At 37.3% G+C, this 18,177-nt stretch overlaps 1 protein-coding gene across 1 annotated transcript; it reads left to right on the top strand.

The window, feature by feature from the left end:
• The first annotated feature begins 245 nt into the window (after positions 1–245).
• Positions 246–17,701, top strand: LOC111191304 (NACHT, LRR and PYD domains-containing protein 12). The gene is made up of 9 exons (XM_049467611.1): positions 246–326; positions 1,700–2,281; positions 2,713–4,827; positions 8,351–8,524; positions 11,357–11,530; positions 13,836–14,009; positions 14,261–14,434; positions 16,379–16,425; positions 16,558–17,701. The coding sequence occupies exons 1-9, from the start codon at positions 280–282 to the stop codon at positions 17,103–17,105; spliced, it is 4,035 nt and encodes a 1,344-aa protein (XP_049323568.1). The 5' UTR covers positions 246–279; the 3' UTR covers positions 17,106–17,701.
• The last annotated feature ends 476 nt before the right edge of the window (positions 17,702–18,177 follow it).

Here is an 18,177-nt window from a genome sequence, read left to right on the forward strand (position 1 = left end):
CCTGTAGTCCGTCTGAGGTTAAAGCGCGTTATTTTTTAATGTAGGAGTTTCCGGAACTTAATAAAGGTAACGGTTTATGTGCAGTAGCGCTGTTTGACCAGAAGAGGGCAGAAACTCACCTTAATAAGACCAGTGTTTTTTAATTGTTTTTGCTCTTTTATCTTTAATAATAAAAAAAAACTAATTTATTTTTGTTAAATGACTGTCTTTTTGATATTATAATATCTGATCTGTTTACAGGGAACAGCATCTCTGGTGTCTAGCTGAAGCTCCTCCACGATGGAGTCTCATCACTCCTCATCTGTAGGAGAACCCCCTGTCCCACAGTGAGTAACTGGACATCAGTCCTTAACACGAGCTCCACTTATGAGTCTCTGATTCTCAAAGAGCTTGTGATCATCCAGAATTTTCCTTCACCATCTGAAGAATCTTTGTGAAATCATGTGCTGCAGAAAGCATTATATTTTAAATTATTTATCAATAGTAATTGATTTATTGTAGCTTTATTGTCACATCACATGAAAACAGGTGAGTGAAAATGTGGGTGCATAATCCCACTAAGTATATACACAGATATATACAAACATTAAATAAATAAAATAGAATAGAAATATACATTTAACTTACACCTTACATATAAATTATACACTATGAATTATTGGTCAGATCGTGTCCATTATTCAAATTGTTTTTCCACAGTAGCCTTTCTCAGCTTCTACATCATTTTTCCTAGTTTATACATCAGAATCTACAGACAGATTCATCCCTTTTGTTTTCTTTTGTTTGTATGTTTTTGATGAGAAGTGAACATAGCTGATTTAAATCATCAGTGGGGATTGAGGAAAGTTAATTTTTGAGGCATTTATTGGGGAAATATTGTTCCAGAACTTGTTGTATTAAATGATATTATTGTAATATTATGCCACTCCATCCATAACCTCCATAACCATCCATGGATACTGTAGGTGTAATGATCAGATATACTCAGACAAGCGCAGATGCAGTATAAAGAGATATTTATTAAATAGAGCAGATATAAATACAATAGCAGGGTAGTCAGACTGAAGGATAAGGTCAGCGGGAGCAAACACCAACCAGAGAGGAATAGCACTAACCAGAGTGAGGGACAGTCCAAAGTCATACACGGGGAGGCAAAAAACAGAGGTAATCCAAATAATCAGAAACGGTAACAGTCCAAGTAATACACGGATCCAAAAAGCAGAGAGAAGGCAAAAATCAGAGTCAAGGTATAACAGTCCAGAGAGTCAAAACCAGAAGATTAAAAAATAGGAATTATAGGAATTCGCTTTGTAATGAGGGCTAACCAATCAATTACTCGGCACAGAGTGTAAGTGAAGGGGGTTTTTATGGTGTGGGTAATCAATATTCAGGGCTTCCGGGTGGTGGCAGGTGAACAGGTGAGTGCATGATGTCAGAGTGTGGTGTGTTCTGGGAAGTGTAGTTGGGAGACTGGAGATCGTCAGCAGCGCTGAATGTGGGAGAGACAGGAGCGCTTTCAGCACCAGAACTGACAGTAGGTAACCATGAATTCTGCTCCCTATCAAGGTATGAGGTTTAGGAGTCAAACCCTTTTTCACACAGAGTTAGATTGGTTTGGATAGATTTTTTTCTCTGTTTATGATGATTCAGCCATTTTCTTATCTATTTACAAAGCGTTTTTATTTTATCTGCTTTACAGAATGCAGAAATCCACAGCAGAACCTCCAGAGCCCAGCTGTGTGTCTATGAAGAGTAACAGGTCAATATTTGAACCTCCTACCTTCAGTAATAAAGGAGAACCTCCAGAACCCAGCTGTGTGTCTATAAAGAGTAACCACTCAATGATTCAACCTCCTACCTTCAGTAATAAAGGAGAACCTCCAGAACCCAGCTGTGTGTCTATAAAGAGTAACCACTCAATGATTCAACCTCCTACCTTCAGTAATAAAGGAGAACCTACAGAACCCAGCTGTGTGTCTATGAAGAGTAACAGGTCGATGCCTGAACCTCCTGCCTTCAGTAATAAAGGAGAACCTCCAGAGCCCAGCTGTGTGTCTATGAAGAGTAACAGGTCGATGCCTGAACCTCCTGCCTTCAGTAATAAAGGAGAACCTCCAGAGCCCAGCTGTGTGTCTATGAAGAGTAACAGGTCGATGCCTGAACCTCCTACCTTCAGTAATAAAAGAGAACCTCTAGAGCCCAGCGGTGTGTCTATGAAGAGTAACAGGTCGATGCCTGAACCTCCTTCCTTCAGTAATAAAGGAGAACCTCCAGAGCCCAGGTGTGAGTCTACAAAGAGTGGCAACTCAGTGTCTGACACATGTTTCATGATATTTTTATAATTTATAGTTTATTACGACAACCTACACTTATGGTACTTCCAATGAATGTGTTTATCATGAAAACTAACGTGATAACAATGAAAATATGATTAATTATTCAGTCCTAGTCAGAATAAATAACTTGTCAGGCACATCTTTATCCTGACCCCTTTTTTGATGACATCTTTTTATTAATTAAAAAATTGCAATCTTTGTATTACAGTAAAAGAAATCTAAGAAAAACACTCACAATTCACAATAAAATAGAGAATAAACATATACATCAGCGTTTACAAAGTACAAAAATCTTGAATGAAGCAAATGTGTTTACTTTAATCACAACTGTTTTTTATGTTGTGCTGTAACTTCATTATAAGTGTTAACTTAACAGGGGGAGGAGTGGTCTGGTCCAGGATCAGTGCAGGTGTGGAGTGTGTGAGCAGCTTCTGACAGATCCAGTCTCGATCACCTGTGGACACAGTTTCTGCAGACAGTGTATCAGCAGCTTCAGGAACAAAACTGCTCTGTTAGGAGACTTTATCTGTCCCTGCTGCAGAAAGAACTCTAGAACACGTCCTGCTCTACATCCACACATAGAGGAGTCTAGAAAGCAGGATTCCTACCAACCAGTGGATGATGTTCTGCAGAGAGTCTTTCAGAAACACAAAACCAGCATGAAGAACAGGTACGAAAGCTTATTTGAGGGAATCAAAACACCAGAGAATAGAACCCTCCTGAACAGGATTTACACTCAGCTCTACATCATAGAGGGAGAGAGTGAAGGAGTTAATAAAGAACATGAGATTCTAAAGATGGAGAAACAATCCAGCAGATACTTACAGGACACTCCAATCAACTGCTCAGATATTTTTAGGCCTGAAGAAAATCCTGATCGAGAAACTGAAGATGAGCACATTAGAGCTGCAATGCTTAGTGGTCTTGGAGAAATCAAAATAAAAGAGGACAAAGGACCAAAGAAGATCCGAACTGTCCTGACTAAAGGAATTGCTGGAATTGGGAAAACTGTCTCTGTGCAGAAGTTCATTCTTGACTGGGCTGAAGGAAAAGCCAACCAGGATGTGGATTTCATGTTTGTGCTTCCGTTCCGAGAACTGAACCTGATTAAAGATGATCAGTACAGTCTTCATAGACTTCTGTGTGCCTTCCACCCTGATCTCAAAGATCTGGACCCTAAGATCTACAATACATGCAGAATTGTGTTCATCTTTGATGGACTGGATGAAAGCAGAATTCCACTGTACTTTGAGAGGTGTAAGAAAGTATCTGATGTAACCATGACATCATCAGTTGGTGTGTTGATATCAAACCTTCTTGAAGGCGAGCTGCTGCCCTCTGCTCACATCTGGATTACCTCCCGGCCCGCAGCAGCCAATCAGATTCCTCCTCGGTACATCAGCCGTGTGACAGAAATTCAGGGATTTAATGAGCCACAGAAGGAGGAGTACTTTAGGAAGAGGATCAGTGACCAAGACCAAGCCCAGAAAATCATCTCCCACATTAAGACAGCGAGGAGCCTCCACATCATGTGCCACATTCCCGTCTTCTGCTGGATCTCAGCCACTGTGCTTCAGAAAATCCTGAAACAGAGTGATACAGAAATCCCTAAAACTCTGACTGAAATGTACTCCCACTTCCTGATCACTCAGACCAGCATGAAGAATGAGAAGTATGAGGGAAGCTATGATAGGGATACAGAAGAATTGCTGGAATCCAACAGAACTGTGCTCCTGAAACTGGCTAAACTGGCTTTCTATCAGCTGATGAAGGGGAATGTGATGTTCTATGAAGAGGACCTGAGAGAGAGTGGTATTGATCTCACAGAGGCCTCAGTGTATTCTGGGATTTGCACTGAGATCTTCAGGGAAGAATGTGTGCTTTATCAGAGGAAGGTCTACAGCTTTGTTCATCTGAGCTTTCAGGAGTTCCTGGCTGCTCTGTATGTGTTTCACTGCTACATGATCAAGAACATGGAGGTACTGGAAGTTTTTGAAAAATGGATCAGTATGTTTGAAAATGTTTCACTGGATAAACTCCTGTGTGGAGCAGTGGATGAAGCCTTAAAGAGTCAGAATGGACACCTGGATCTTTTCCTCCGTTTCCTGCTGGGCATCTCACTGGAGTCGAGTCAGAAGATCCTACGGGGGCTCCTGATGCACACAGTGAGCAGCTCAGAGAGCATCAACAAAACAGTGCAGCACATCATAGAGAAAATGGAAGATAGCAATCTTCCTAATGACAGATCTGTTAACCTGTTCCTCTGTCTGACTGAAGTGAAAGACCAGCATTTATCCAGAAAGATTCAGGAGTTCCTAAAATCAGAGAAACGCTCAGAATATAAACTCTCTGCTGCAGAGTGTTCAGCTCTGTGCTACATGCTGCAGATCTCAGAGGAGGTGCTGGATGAATTAGACCTGAAGAAATACAGCACATCAGAGAGCTCCTATATGAAACTTTTTCCAGCTGTGAACAACTGCCGAAAGGCTCTGTGAGTATCTAAATTTATATAATGTGATTGTGTGTATGTACTTATACACTTTATAATAAATGCTACATTTATCTATTTGAGTTGCAATAATTGCTGATGCAGATGTGCACACAGTGTATTTAGTCCCTGTAAAGAAGAACTGGCAATAGAGAAGTAAGAAGCAGATATACAAAAACGTACTGGCACCATATTTAATGCCAGGCCTGGACTAGAGTTGTATAACACTGGAATCACTGAAATATTTGGATCTTGCAAACAACCACCTCCTTCTTCTAAACCGCTATGAACTATCAGTCAACTTTTCATATGTAAATGCATAACCGACATGTCAGCACCATATTTTGCACCAGTGATGCTATTGTTTTTTTAAATAAAAGCATTTGCTGTAGTCTTTAAAAAAACACGGCCAAGACTTGTTCTAAAATTAAGTCACTTTAAAAGTCACACAAGAAATATGTACTCTATCTGTATATATGTTTATATTTTTCATTTATAACATATAACATTATAACATATTTATAACATTTTAATGTATGTCTTTCTTCCAGCAAGATATTCTTCTTTTGCTAGAGGGTCAGAATTAACATGCTGACTATGGCAAGCTGTTCCACCTGCTTAACATTGGCATGCAATCTGAATTAAAAATAAATACCTATAAATATCCACACAAATAAATAAACAATAAATTACTTAAATATGCATAATTACCCATGTTAAACTGCACACCCAATTCCAAAAAAGGTGTGCCACGCTGCAAAATGTAAATAATATAACTGAAAACAGAATGCAGTGATTTGCAAATGTCATATCAGATGTTGAAAATAGACATTTTAGAAACAGATGCAGCAGTACAGCTCAAATTAAACAGCAGGAGGAGCACTTTACTCTAACTCACATAAATTGGCATGAAATGAGCATTGCAAGCTGGAGTTCCACTACACAGCCTTTAGCCCAATTTAGTTTATTTTAAAATGATACTGTATCAATTATATTAACTTTTTTCTCAGTTTTTTTTTTGGCTCCAATATACACAAAGAAAATGGAGTTATGAATATAATTTAATTTAAGAAGATTGATCCATACCCTTTACTCCTCCAACTTAGCATATTTAAACCCTCACTTTATCTAAAAAAGGCATGTCGAACAACTTGAGGGAGCAAACAACTTGGCATGTGGTGTTGTCCCATGCCCCTCACCTGTTCTGATGAATCTCAATTTTTCCTCTCTCTGACAATGAGCTGTTATGACCGCACTTCCAGCCTGCGCTCCATTGTTTCTGTCTCGGCTGCCCCGGCTGGCATTGACTCCACCTGCTCCTTGACCCAGTCTGGTCACTCCTTTAAGGCTTCCACGCACCCCTCCATATTCCTCACGTCGTCGCAGGACTTCACCGGTTTTACTCCTCATCTGTAATCCTCATGCCCCGGCTTGGTTCCTGCACTCCTGCTTCTCCCTCTGGTCCTTTGCGGTCTGGCAGGCATAATGCTTGCTGGCTGCTTCAGCAGTTCCCTCGAAGCCTTTCCATACTTTCTTCCTTTTTCGTGGTTCCCATCATCAGTGATTGGACCGTCTTTGGTCTGCAGAAGGTGCTCCATTCCGGCATCCCCTTCGTCAGGACCGCAAACAAATGCCATTTGTTTTCCCTCCCGCTTCCAGCCAGGGCTCCCGAAGCGCTGCTTCCTCATAGCGTCCCTCGGCACTCCCAGCCAGCGAGGCAGTCCTTGCAGATGCTTCCGCCCTGGGCTCTTCACAGTCCCCTAATTTGCCCTTGCCTTTTCGCTCTATCATGATGAGCTGATGAGCCCTGGCCCGCCTCCTGCAGCAGAATGCCTCCACATATTGGTTTTTTTTTGGATATTGAGCTGTATTACAGGTTTTTTTTTCTGGCCGTGTCTTCATTTCCCATCTTTTTAACCTCTCTTCTTCTGTCAAATCTCTTTGAATAAAGCTTGCATTTCTAAGCTGCGTTTTCAGCTTCTCCAGCTCACTAAATGGAACAGCATTACACTTCTCCGCTATTTTAATAGGATTTCTGATCACGACTTCTTTCTCTCCTTTCCATTGACAGCAACTCCACCACGTTACGGAAACTTTACCCCATAGTAGTTGCTACCGTGCTTTTGGGCTACCTTTGGACTAGGAGTGATGTTTCCATTCACTCCGACAACTCTGCCGTCATGAACATGATAAACAAATCCAGATCAAATAATCTTTTCATCATGCTTTATCTTCGCCATCTCACCTGGCGATCCATCTTACATCAGTTCACTATCAAAGCTTTACACATTCCTGATCTGTCCAACCACGCTGTTGATGTTCTTTATTGTTCCAGTCTTGGCACCTCACATGGACCCGCAGCCCATTCCAACTCCATCCTATTCCAATGCCATCTTCCTGCTTCAGATACGATCCCCAACTAGACCAACTCTCCCTTATTTCCCAGGACCTCATCCTCAACGCCATAGCACCTATCACTCTTACCGCTTACTGGAATGGCTGGCAGTGCTTCAAATGCTTTCAACACATCCATACCATTTCCTTACTTGGACCTTCACATCTGTTATTTCACACTAAACGTTTACCTCTTTGCCATTAACATTTTTCTCAAACTGCTTCTCGGCTCTCCCCACCCCTTTTCCAAACACCACCAAATCCTTCTGCTTATCAGAGGCATCCAAAAATGAGAGCTCAGCACCTCATAACTTTTGACATTCTGTATCCCTGTATTTACACACTCTGCTCAGGCTATGTCTCTTCCTTAATTTCCTCCACAAATCCACACTTCCCAGGGAAGCTACCCCAAACTCTATCCCAAAAACCTCTGAGTTAGCCCCCATTTATTCCAGCTTAAAGGCATGGGAAATACTAGCAAATATGTGTGTAGCAAAATGTGCAATTATTATTATTATACATTTTCGGAGAGACATTTTGATGGTGCAGAGAGTTTAAGAGACGGAGCATAATGTTGCCAGTAGAGAGTAAAACTAGAGGCAGAGCACACCATCAAAGATATTCATATAACTCATGGATTCTCCCTAACACTTTTTTAAAACATTAAAAATACTTACATTTTATTTATTACAAATAAAGGAAATCAGTTTTTAGTGACTGGGGAATTTTAAAATTCATTTGTATCCAGATATCCACTCATAAATATTTGATGTGATGGTGTAGTTTATGAGTTGTTGCAGCAAAAAAGTTTGAGTAAAACCGTTACTCTGCTCACTTTTATCAATCCTTAAATAAATATTAGGTTTATTATGTTTTTTCTGTCTTTGTCAGTTTAAGTTGGAAAAATTTGCTTATTTTTAGCTAGTAATGTACAGATTGGTGTAAAATGGTAAATGGTGAATTGTAGAGATAAACCTGCCCCACTAATTTTCGAAGTAACATTCCTCATAAGTCAGGATACAGAAAATATGGAGGAAAAAGCAATGTGGGTTCTGGTTAATTTACATAAATCTTATAAGATCATTAATGTGAAGCTTGTCTTATCTTTACGATGTTTACTTTTTCTTTGCAGACTAGCTCACTGTAATCTCACCGTGAAGCACTGGGAAAGTATCTGCTCTGTTCTGAAATCAGAAAACTCCTCCCTGATAGAGCTGGACCTCAGTAAAAATGACCTGCAGGATTCAGGAGAGGAGCTGCTCTCTGCTGGACTGAAGAGTTCACACTGTAAACTGCAGATACTCAGGTGAGCTTTCTGTAAATTAGTAGTGTGCCATAAAATATCACACACAATACCATCTTAATTTGTGAAACAACAAAAAATTATCTTTTTTATTTGTTTCATTACTTACTGTAAGACTTTAAGGGTAGTTTTAGTATAATTAATTACTCACTTCTGTCTTTTGTTTCTTGTGAATGTTTGACAATGTTTATATGAAATAAGCTTTGATATTCATCTTGGTGCGGTAGTACATTTTTTAAATGAATACAATATTTTGTCATTTTTACAATAATATCTTTATCCACCCCTGCTGTCAATACATTATTGAATGAGACGGGAAAAGTTAAAATGCTGTAACAATTTAATCCAAACTCAAATTATTTAGATAATTTGATTATATAGATATATATAAGTTTTTGAATTCTCAGGTAATTCTTACTAAGAGTCAGTGTGTGGTGCATTCTGGGTAACGTAGTGCAAAGACTGGAGACTGTGAGCTGGTAGAGCTGACTGTGGGTGAGCACCAGGTGTGACATGTATCAGCAGACTGATAAGTGCATGTATCAGCAGACTGCTGGATAAATGGATAAAACATGTGCATATATTGGTATTTAGTAATGTGTGCAGAGCAGGGGTAGGGGTATTTAATCAGAATTTAGTAATGTCCAGTTAGAGGAAACTTTGTTAAGGCAATGTCCTGACCAGCATAATGTCTAACTTGTATTAAAATCCAGTGCCATATCCTGAATACTGGAGTAGCTAATATCAGAATTTATGTAGTCAAAAACTGAAAGTCATATCAAATGTTATTAGTGAATTATAAACTGCAGACTATAAAAAACATTTTTTACTTCAAGTAAAAACATGGGTTAAATAAAAAATATAAATGGGATTTTCGGGAAAAATGCATCTACAGTGCTTATTTATGTAAAAGATAAATAAAAAAAGTGAAGTTTAAGTTTCTCCTGTGGGTGGGCCACTCACCTAAATTTGCACAGGTCTGATTGGCTGACGAGCACCTTTAAGATATTTACAAATGGTACTTGAACATTTGTGAACCCTTATGAATTTTCTAAAACATAAAACATAATTTGTCCGTAAAGTAGATTAAAAAAAAACAATGTGACAAAATATTACACTTGCTCATTTATTTATTAAGGACAATTATCCAATATTACATATTTGTGAGTGGAGATAGTACGTAAACCTTTGCTTTCAGAATCTGGTGTGATCCCTCTTTGCAGCAATTCTATTTTACTTTAATTTAATTCAGAATTCCTTGTTCCATCAAAGATGGCAAGCTGCCATGGCTCATATGCAGCAATAGGCCCAAACCATGATACAATAATGGCATAAGGTTCTTATGCTCGAATGCAGTTTTTTCCTTTCTCTAAACATAACACTTTCATTTAAACCAAAATATTCTAGTTTAGCCTTATCCTTTCACAAAACATTCTTCCTTGTAACGTCCCTGTGATCTTTAGCAAACTGCAATGTTCATTGAGCAGCAATGTTCTTTTTAGAAAGCAGTGGCTTTCTCCATGCACACCACTGTTGTTCAGTGTTCTCCTTATGGTAGACTCATTAACATTAACATTAGTAAATGTGAGAGTGGCCATAGAAATTTCCCTGGGGTCTTTTGTGATCTTGCTGACTATTGTATGTCTTGCTGTTCGAGTTATTTTTTTTTTGGTTTACCACTCCTGGGGAGGGTGACAATAGTCATTATTTCTGTGTATGGACTGAGGAGTCCAAACTGCTAACTGCTAATCCATATTTCACAAGTTCACATGCTTTTGCCGCTCACAAATATTTAAAATTGGATAAATTTCCTAATAAACAAATTACCAATGTACAATAATTTTGTCTAAGTGGTTCAGAAACTTTCATGCAACACTGTACTATGCAGGCGATTGGTCTGTAAGTTTCCTTGACCACAGAGCCCCCACTGTAAGAAAAAGTTAAGCAGCTTATAATAAACACTGTCAAAATCAAAATGTTAATTACTCCTGGTGTGCCTATTAATGACTGCTGGTCTAGAGTGTCCAGGAGTGCAGATGTATAGGATATAGAGTCAAGTGTTAATAGTGAAGATATCTAAACCTATGATTTAACTTGACATTAAGACCTCATAAAATTTAGCCAAAATTTCATTATGATAGAGCAACATATAGGTATTAAATTAAAATGTCTTAAAGTGTATTTGCTCTACACTCCAAAACATGTTTTTCCATTAATAGCTGAAATATGTTTTTATAATATACCAGTAATAAAAAAATATCACTCTTTAAAATGCTTAATAATGTGATGTATATATTATCAGAATTTAAATATTTGACCAAATTTTGATTGAAAGTTTAATTAGTGAAGGCTAAAAAAAATAAAAAGGTCCAAATATTATAAAAAATCGTGTTTATTCTCTAATTTTTCATTGCTTTAGAACATTTTAATATGATTTACCATGGAACTTTTATCACGAAGCCCAAAATGATTTGTAGGTTCTGAGTTTTGATAACAGAGGGACGACACTGTGTTGGTTATGTCAGTAGGTTCTGAGGTTTGATAACAAATTGATGGCGATGTGCTGGTTTTATTAGTAAGTTTTGGGTTTAATAACAGATGGACGGCTCTATACTAGTTAGATTATCAGGTTCTGGGGTTTGATAACAGACGGATGGCACTTTAGATTAAAATCAAATCAAATTAGATTATTGATTACAGAGTGTGTAAGTAATTAGATATTTTTTAATCGATAGACAGCACTAATAAATATAAACACAAATGTTTAATATTTTAAACTGGTATACTTCTCTAAATATGCCCTTTTTGTATTATGTTTCTTTAATTTTTTTGCAGACTGGCTTTCTGTGATGTTGGTGCAAAGACATGTGAAGCTCTGGGCTGTGTTTTAAACCTGGAAAACTCCTACCTAAAAGATCTGGACCTCAGTAACAATGGCCTGCAGGATTCAGGAGTGGAGCTGCTCTCTGCTGGATTAAAGGGTTCACACTGTAAACTTAAGATTCTCAGGTCAATTCATACAGATAATTCATTATTACATATTAAACAGTACAATTGAGGTCTTAAAACTATAAAATTAAGAAATAACATTAAACAGGTCCCACACACAGCTAATGCTATGAGTAATTACACTCTAAGACATTTTTACATCAATATCTGAAATATGTAGCTATAATATACCATAATACAATTTACCAGCCCTATAAAGTTCATAAAAAGTTTAAATAATTATTACCATAATTTTGACATGTGCAAAAGTTTACTTAGAGAATTACAAGTGCATCAGTCCAAATAAAATTAAATATATGATGTTCTTTATTACTTTAGTACAGATTAATAAAGATTAATATGATTTGCTATGTTACTTAACAGTCTAAAATTGCAGACTAGTCATAATGACTAATGGTAAAATGGTGATGCTAACTGTTCTCTGTTAATAACTGATGTTTGATAAGAGATGGTTTGATTCAGAGGTGGAAAAAGTACTGAAAATTTGTAATTAAGTAAAAGTAAAGTTACTTAAAGTACCTTTACTTTGCTAAAATTCTAATCAAGTAAAAGTAAAAAAATACTCAATTTAAAATTTACTTTGAGTAAAAATTACATAGTTACTTTTAATTATTTTATGTAAAAAAGTACAAATCATAAATTAAATAATTATTAAATAAAATAAGTTGGACCTTTCAGGCAGTATTTGTTCAGACCACCCCATAAAACATTTTATTAAGAACAAGTGACATAGGTTTCCCCTTTTTTTCTTTACTGTTAAAAAGTTATTGTCATATAGGTGACTATAAACCGTATTTTTACAGTTTTACAGTTCATTATTATTTTTTAACTTGCTATTGCTATGCTTTAACTGCTATTTACATGTTTTTTTTAATGTTCAAGCAGCTTGTTTAATGTTTCCAATAAAATGGAAATAGGAAAAGGAAAAAAGGTAATATCATTAAAAACATAAAATCATACAAAAAAAATGTTGGTCGGCGCATGCGCAGTTTCGTAAAGCACATATCGATGGGTAACATAACTCGACAGAAAACCGGTTCCCCCCGAGCACAGCTGATTCACACAGCATCTCTCCTGCTAACCATAATAAACAATGCTAGGAAAAGTTCAGCTGCACTGCCATGGAGAACAAAACACTTTTTTTTAATTCAAACTATTTGTTTTTTCCCCAGCATTTCATTTTTTAATCAGTAATGGGGAGTTTTCCAAAGTAGTGAAGTAAATTACTTCAAGTACTTCAAGTAAATTACTAGTAAATTACTGTCAAAATGAACTTGACTAAAAGTAAAATTAACTAATTTAAAAACTACTTTAAAAATTTAAAATTACTCATAAAATCTACTCAGTTACAGTAATGTGAGTAAATGTAATTCGTTATTTTCTACCTCTGGTTAGATTACTTGCTTTTGGGATTTGATAACAGGAGGATGGCACTGTGCTGGTTAGATTAGTAGGTTCTGGGGTTTGATAACAGATGGATGGCACTGTGCTGGTTAGATTAGTATGTTCTGGGGTTTGATAACAGGTGGATGGCATTGTGCTGGTTAGATTAGTAGGTTCTTGGGTTTGATAACAGATGGATTGCACTGTGCTGGTTAGATTAGTATGTTCTGGGGTTTGATAACAGATGGATGGCACTGTGCTGGTTAGATTAGTAAATTCTGGTGTTTGATAACAGGTGAAGGGTGCTGTGCTGATTAGATTATTTGGTTCTGTGGTTTGATAGCAGATGGATGGCAATCTGCTGGTTAGATTAGTGGGTTCTGGGGTTAGATAACAAATGGATGACGCTGTGCTGGTTAGATTAGTTGGTTCTGTGGTTTAATAAAAGACGGATGACGCTGTACTGGTTAGATTAGTAGTCTCTGGCGTTTGATAACACTGTACTAGATTAGTAGATTAGTAGGTTCTGGGGTTTGATAGGACACATGCTTTATTGCTATAGTTCACTTCAGTCTTTAGTTATTGACCTCAGAGCACCAGAATGAAGGTAGCAGCTTAATGCTAGCTAACAGCCAAACTTAGCAGAAGGCTCATAGAGTGTTATCACAAAGGCTAAAGGTTTTCAGAGATTAATTAATTGTTGTTTGATTTCAGAATGATGTTACTGTTAGATATTATATGATGTTACTTTTAGATATTATATGTGTATGATGTCTTTATGTTATGAAGGTCATTACACAGAGCATGTAATTTGTTAGATTTTTTAAATTATTGATATAAACACAAATGTAGTTTTATAGTTAAGACTGGTATACTTATCTTAAAATGCCCTTTTTGTATTATGTTTCTTAAATTTTTGCAGACTGGCTTACTGTGATCTTGGTGTTAAGACATGTGAAATACTAGGATCAGTTTTAAACTTGGAAAACTCCTCCCTGAAAGAGCTGGACCTTAGTAACAATGACCTGCAGGATTCAGGAGTGGAGCTGCTCTCTGTTGGACTGAAGAGTTCACACTGTAAACTGGAGACACTCAGGTCAGAGTTTCAGTTAATTAATTACTAAATATTAAGTATTAAACAGGTAACATTAAAGTCTTTACAGTATATAATTAAAAAGTAAAATTAAACAGTTAGTTTCTGTTATTTCCAACCCTATACTTTCTAACTCTGTATTGTAATAATTTTTGCTGTTGTGTTTACTTTTCTGATAGAATGTTAGAATGTTTGTTCAGATGTACTGTTGGTTTTGAGACAGCAAACACATAAAAAAAACATTTTCTCTGTAGATTATCTGGCTGCATGGTCACAGAAGAAGGCTGTGTTTCTCTGGCTGCTGCACTGAGTTCAAATCCCTTCCACCTGAAAGAACTGGATCTGACCTACAACCACCCAGGAGATTTAGGAGTAAAACTGCTCTCTGCTAGACTGCAGGATCCAAACTGCACACTCAACACACTCAGGTATGGACAACTCAGAGGTGTGTGTTTGTGTGTGACAACGATTGAATGTTTAAGTTAAGCTATTACATTTTAAATGTACAACCTGCAACCTATGTAAGACTGTACTTTTGATACAGAGAGAAAAGGTAAATTTTTTTTAGAAATGAAATATATTCATATTAGCTATATAATTAGTATATTAAAATGTAATATAAATCATGTCAAAACATCTGCTGAATAAAGATTAATGACCTGGTTTGGAATGTGAAAATAATGCATTACATTATTTTTTTCTATGTGTAGTTACATTTCTGAATCCAACGGAATTAACAAATGTTTACTGTAGTGCTAACTGTTTTAGTAACTACATCAGCACGACTGTATTGTGGATGTTTATGGCAGTGTCAAAAAACATCACACTCTCACAACTGTTATTATTAGCTTTGTCAGGTGAAGTGGACAATTTTTATTTACATTTAAATGTATGGCATGTATTTTTGTACTTTTATAGATGAAACTTGGAACTATATCAGATAAATATCAGAATTAGAGACAGATCTAATCCATGATTTCGCTCTGAGTAATTCTTTCCACTCAACACAAAATAAAAAGCTAAAGCTGATTATTATCTTCAATTACTTACATATTTAGCCTTAAATTCTCAAATTCTGGAAAGAATAAGCTCAAAACAAACATGTTTCTATTTCAACTCATATTTTACTAGACAATATATTTCAGACAAACTTTAAAATGCTCAGTTTGAACCTGCTGGATACCTGTTTAAAAATGTGAATAAGAAAGTGTCTCTTGAGCAAATAGAAATCCATCCTGCTCTCGAATGTCTGCTCCCTGGAGAATAAACTGGACTATCTTCAGACTTAGCGGATAACCCAGCATGAGTTCAGAGACTGCATGTGGACTTTGCAACACGTGGGGCTAACTTCTTTACACAAACATTACCGGCGCATACAAGGCAGAGCCGCATTCTCAGGCCTGTCAAATCAGATAAGAAGCAAGTTACAACCTGGCCTCCAGGAGCCATCTCTGCTCTTCAGGACTGTTTTCAGCACACTGACTGGGACATGTTCAGAGAAGCTGCTACTTCTGATGACTCTATCAACCTGGAGGACTCTATCAAACTGTACTGAGGCCACCCATGACTCAACACACAGAGGCTTAACTGTCTCTGTCCTTATCAGCAGTATTTCCTGCAATTCGTTTTCTTATTCCACCAAGTACTGTATATTCTACCTCAGTATCCGCTGTAAACATATATGACCTTTATGTTACAGTATGCTACAAATCTCTGCAACTTATCCTCACCACACACATTTCATGTGTACTGCACTGTCCTATCAGTTAAATTGTCTTTCGTCTGCTGTATTTATTGCAGTGTTGTAGTCCTATGCTGCACATTTGTTGCATGTTTGCATTTTTTGTTTGTTGCATTAGGTAATTTTGTTGCACTGTGTACCTGTACTCAGATGTAATGACAATAAAAGCCTCTTGACTTGACTTGAGGTCTGTATAGAACCCTCACTAGGGGATTCTGAAAATAGTTTTAAGGTCTAAAGAGATTCTTAAAATAGTTTTAAGGCTTTAAGAGATTTGTGTAAGATCATGCAGGAGAGAGGCTGTTGGGTTTATGGTAAAACCGCTTGTCTGCTTCATAGTGTTCCAGGTGTAAAAAGGAGAGCGAAGCTGTTAAATCCTGTGTTTTGGTTTCAGTTCTCTTTCTTATTCTGGGGACTGGATGTTCAACATGGTACCTCATAAAGATACAGAACTTGGAACCCTGGCCTAGTTGGGGAGTTGTGTGTGTGTGTGTGAGAGAGAGAGTATGAATACTGATTACAATGTTTACAGTGTTAATAATTTTTTACTTGTTTGTTCTTATTTAAAACAGCTTTTTACATTATTACCTTCTCTGTGTGTGTTCATGTTTGTATGTGTGTGTGTGTTTAGAGTTGAACATGGAGGGAAACTTAGAATCAAACCAGGACTTAAGAAATGTAAGTACAAACACACACATACACTCATAAATGTATACTCACAAACATACACACAAAAAACAATTACAAATACATACACTCACTCTCTCTTTGTATCAGTGCAGTGTGTGTAATATGTTTTCTTGTGTTCAGGGTTCTGTGATTTCACACTGGATCCAAACACAGTAAACCCTCATCTCTCTTTGAGTGAGGACAACAGGAGGGCGATGAGGAGAGAGGAACTGCAGTCGTATCCTGATCATCCAGAGATGTTTGATTATTGGCCACAAGTTCTGAGTAGAGAGAGTGTTACTGGGCGCTGTTACTGGGAGGCTGAGTGGAGCGGAAGAGGAGCTGCTGTAGCTCTGAGTTATAAAACCATCAGCAGGAAAGGAGGAGAATCAGACTGTTGGTTTGGAGGGAATATAAACTCCTGGAGTCTGAGCTGCTCTGATAACAGATACTCTGTTTATCACAATAAGAAAAGAACCGCTCTCCGCCCTCCTCCCTCCGGCTGTAGGAGAATAGGAGTGTATGTGGACTGTCCCGCCGGCATTCTGTCCTTCTACAGCGTCTCCTCTGATACACAGTCACAAACAAACACACACTTATATACACTTAACACCACATTCACTGAGCCCCTCTATGTAGGATTTGCTGTTTATGATGATTCCTCAGTGTCAGTGTATGAGATAGATTAATCTTCCCTCTGTGAGTATGAGTGTGTGAGTGTGGGTGTGAGTGAGTGCGTATGAATGTGATTGTGTGAGTATGAGTGAGCAGGGCTCTAAACTAGCTTTTTGCACTGGTTGCACTGGTGTGCCTAATTTTGTTTCTTAGGTCAACCTGGAAAAGTTTTGGCAACCTTGCATTAAACATCACAGTTTTACAGGTTCACTTGAAATACAGGCAATTGAATAAAGGTACATGTGTAGACCTCATAGACCTACAAAAGTTTGTAGGTCTATGAAAAAGATATAAATTAAGTCTTAATCACAAACAAATATAAAACACATCATACAAACATTTTCACTGTTTTTATTAATACATTCTTAATTCCTGTAAGCTTTCATCACCCTTATAAAACAGAGCATAATTTTGACTGACAGAATTGAGCTTTGAACTGTTGCATGTGTTCACAAGACAGTCCATCTTCATACGTCCTCTTTCACACGTTTATCCTTCTGAACCACTAAAGAACGCTAATCACCTGTATCAGGAGTAGTTTTGATTACAGTGTTTAATGTAATATTTCTTTTATGTTTTATAGAAAATAAATTCACTGGAACTGCTTATATATTTTTGCCTATTTTAATAATTGCATATAAATAATTTCAGTTGTTAATTATGTTGTTATTCTAATTTTAATGAGACTGCTGGTGGTGATGATAATACAAATAGTCTAAATAATACACCATTAGCATGATTTTGGTCACAACTTTTATATTTTTTTCAGGTTTCCTGGAAAGATCTTTGTTCACACTTCGTAGTTCAGATAAACTGTGGTACTAATGAAGTATGGCATTTTTGGTCGTGCTTCAGACGTTAGTTAGTAAGCTGTTTACACACTGGATGCTGTAGGTGCAGCACTCACCGCTCACGCCTGCAGGACTGCGCTTACCAGCGGGACTGCTTGTGCAAATTTGCAGCGTTTAGTGTTAAAGCAGCTTCACACTGCACAAATATAGGCACTGGTCTGGAACACAGAACCTTCTAGCTGTATTTACTTTCTTGCTCCGGCGCCAGACAGCTCTGACCAATCAGAGGAGAAGA

This window comes from Astyanax mexicanus, chromosome 19, assembly GCF_023375975.1.
Source record: "Astyanax mexicanus isolate ESR-SI-001 chromosome 19, AstMex3_surface, whole genome shotgun sequence".
NCBI lineage: Eukaryota > Metazoa > Chordata > Actinopteri > Characiformes > Acestrorhamphidae > Astyanax > Astyanax mexicanus.

What these genes read in the sequence shown, in the direction of transcription:
- LOC111191304 (XM_049467611.1), top strand. Translation starts at nt 280, where the DNA reads ATGGAGTCTCATCACTCCTCATCTGTAGGAGAACCCCCTGTCCCACA. An exon ending in TGTAAACTGGAGACACTCAG is followed by an intron (nt 14,010 to 14,260) that starts GTCAGAGTTTCA and finishes TTTTCTCTGTAG; the next exon opens with ATTATCTGGCTGCATGGTCA. An exon ending in CAAACCAGGACTTAAGAAAT is followed by an intron (nt 16,426 to 16,557) that starts GTAAGTACAAAC and finishes TCTTGTGTTCAG; the next exon opens with GGTTCTGTGATTTCACACTG.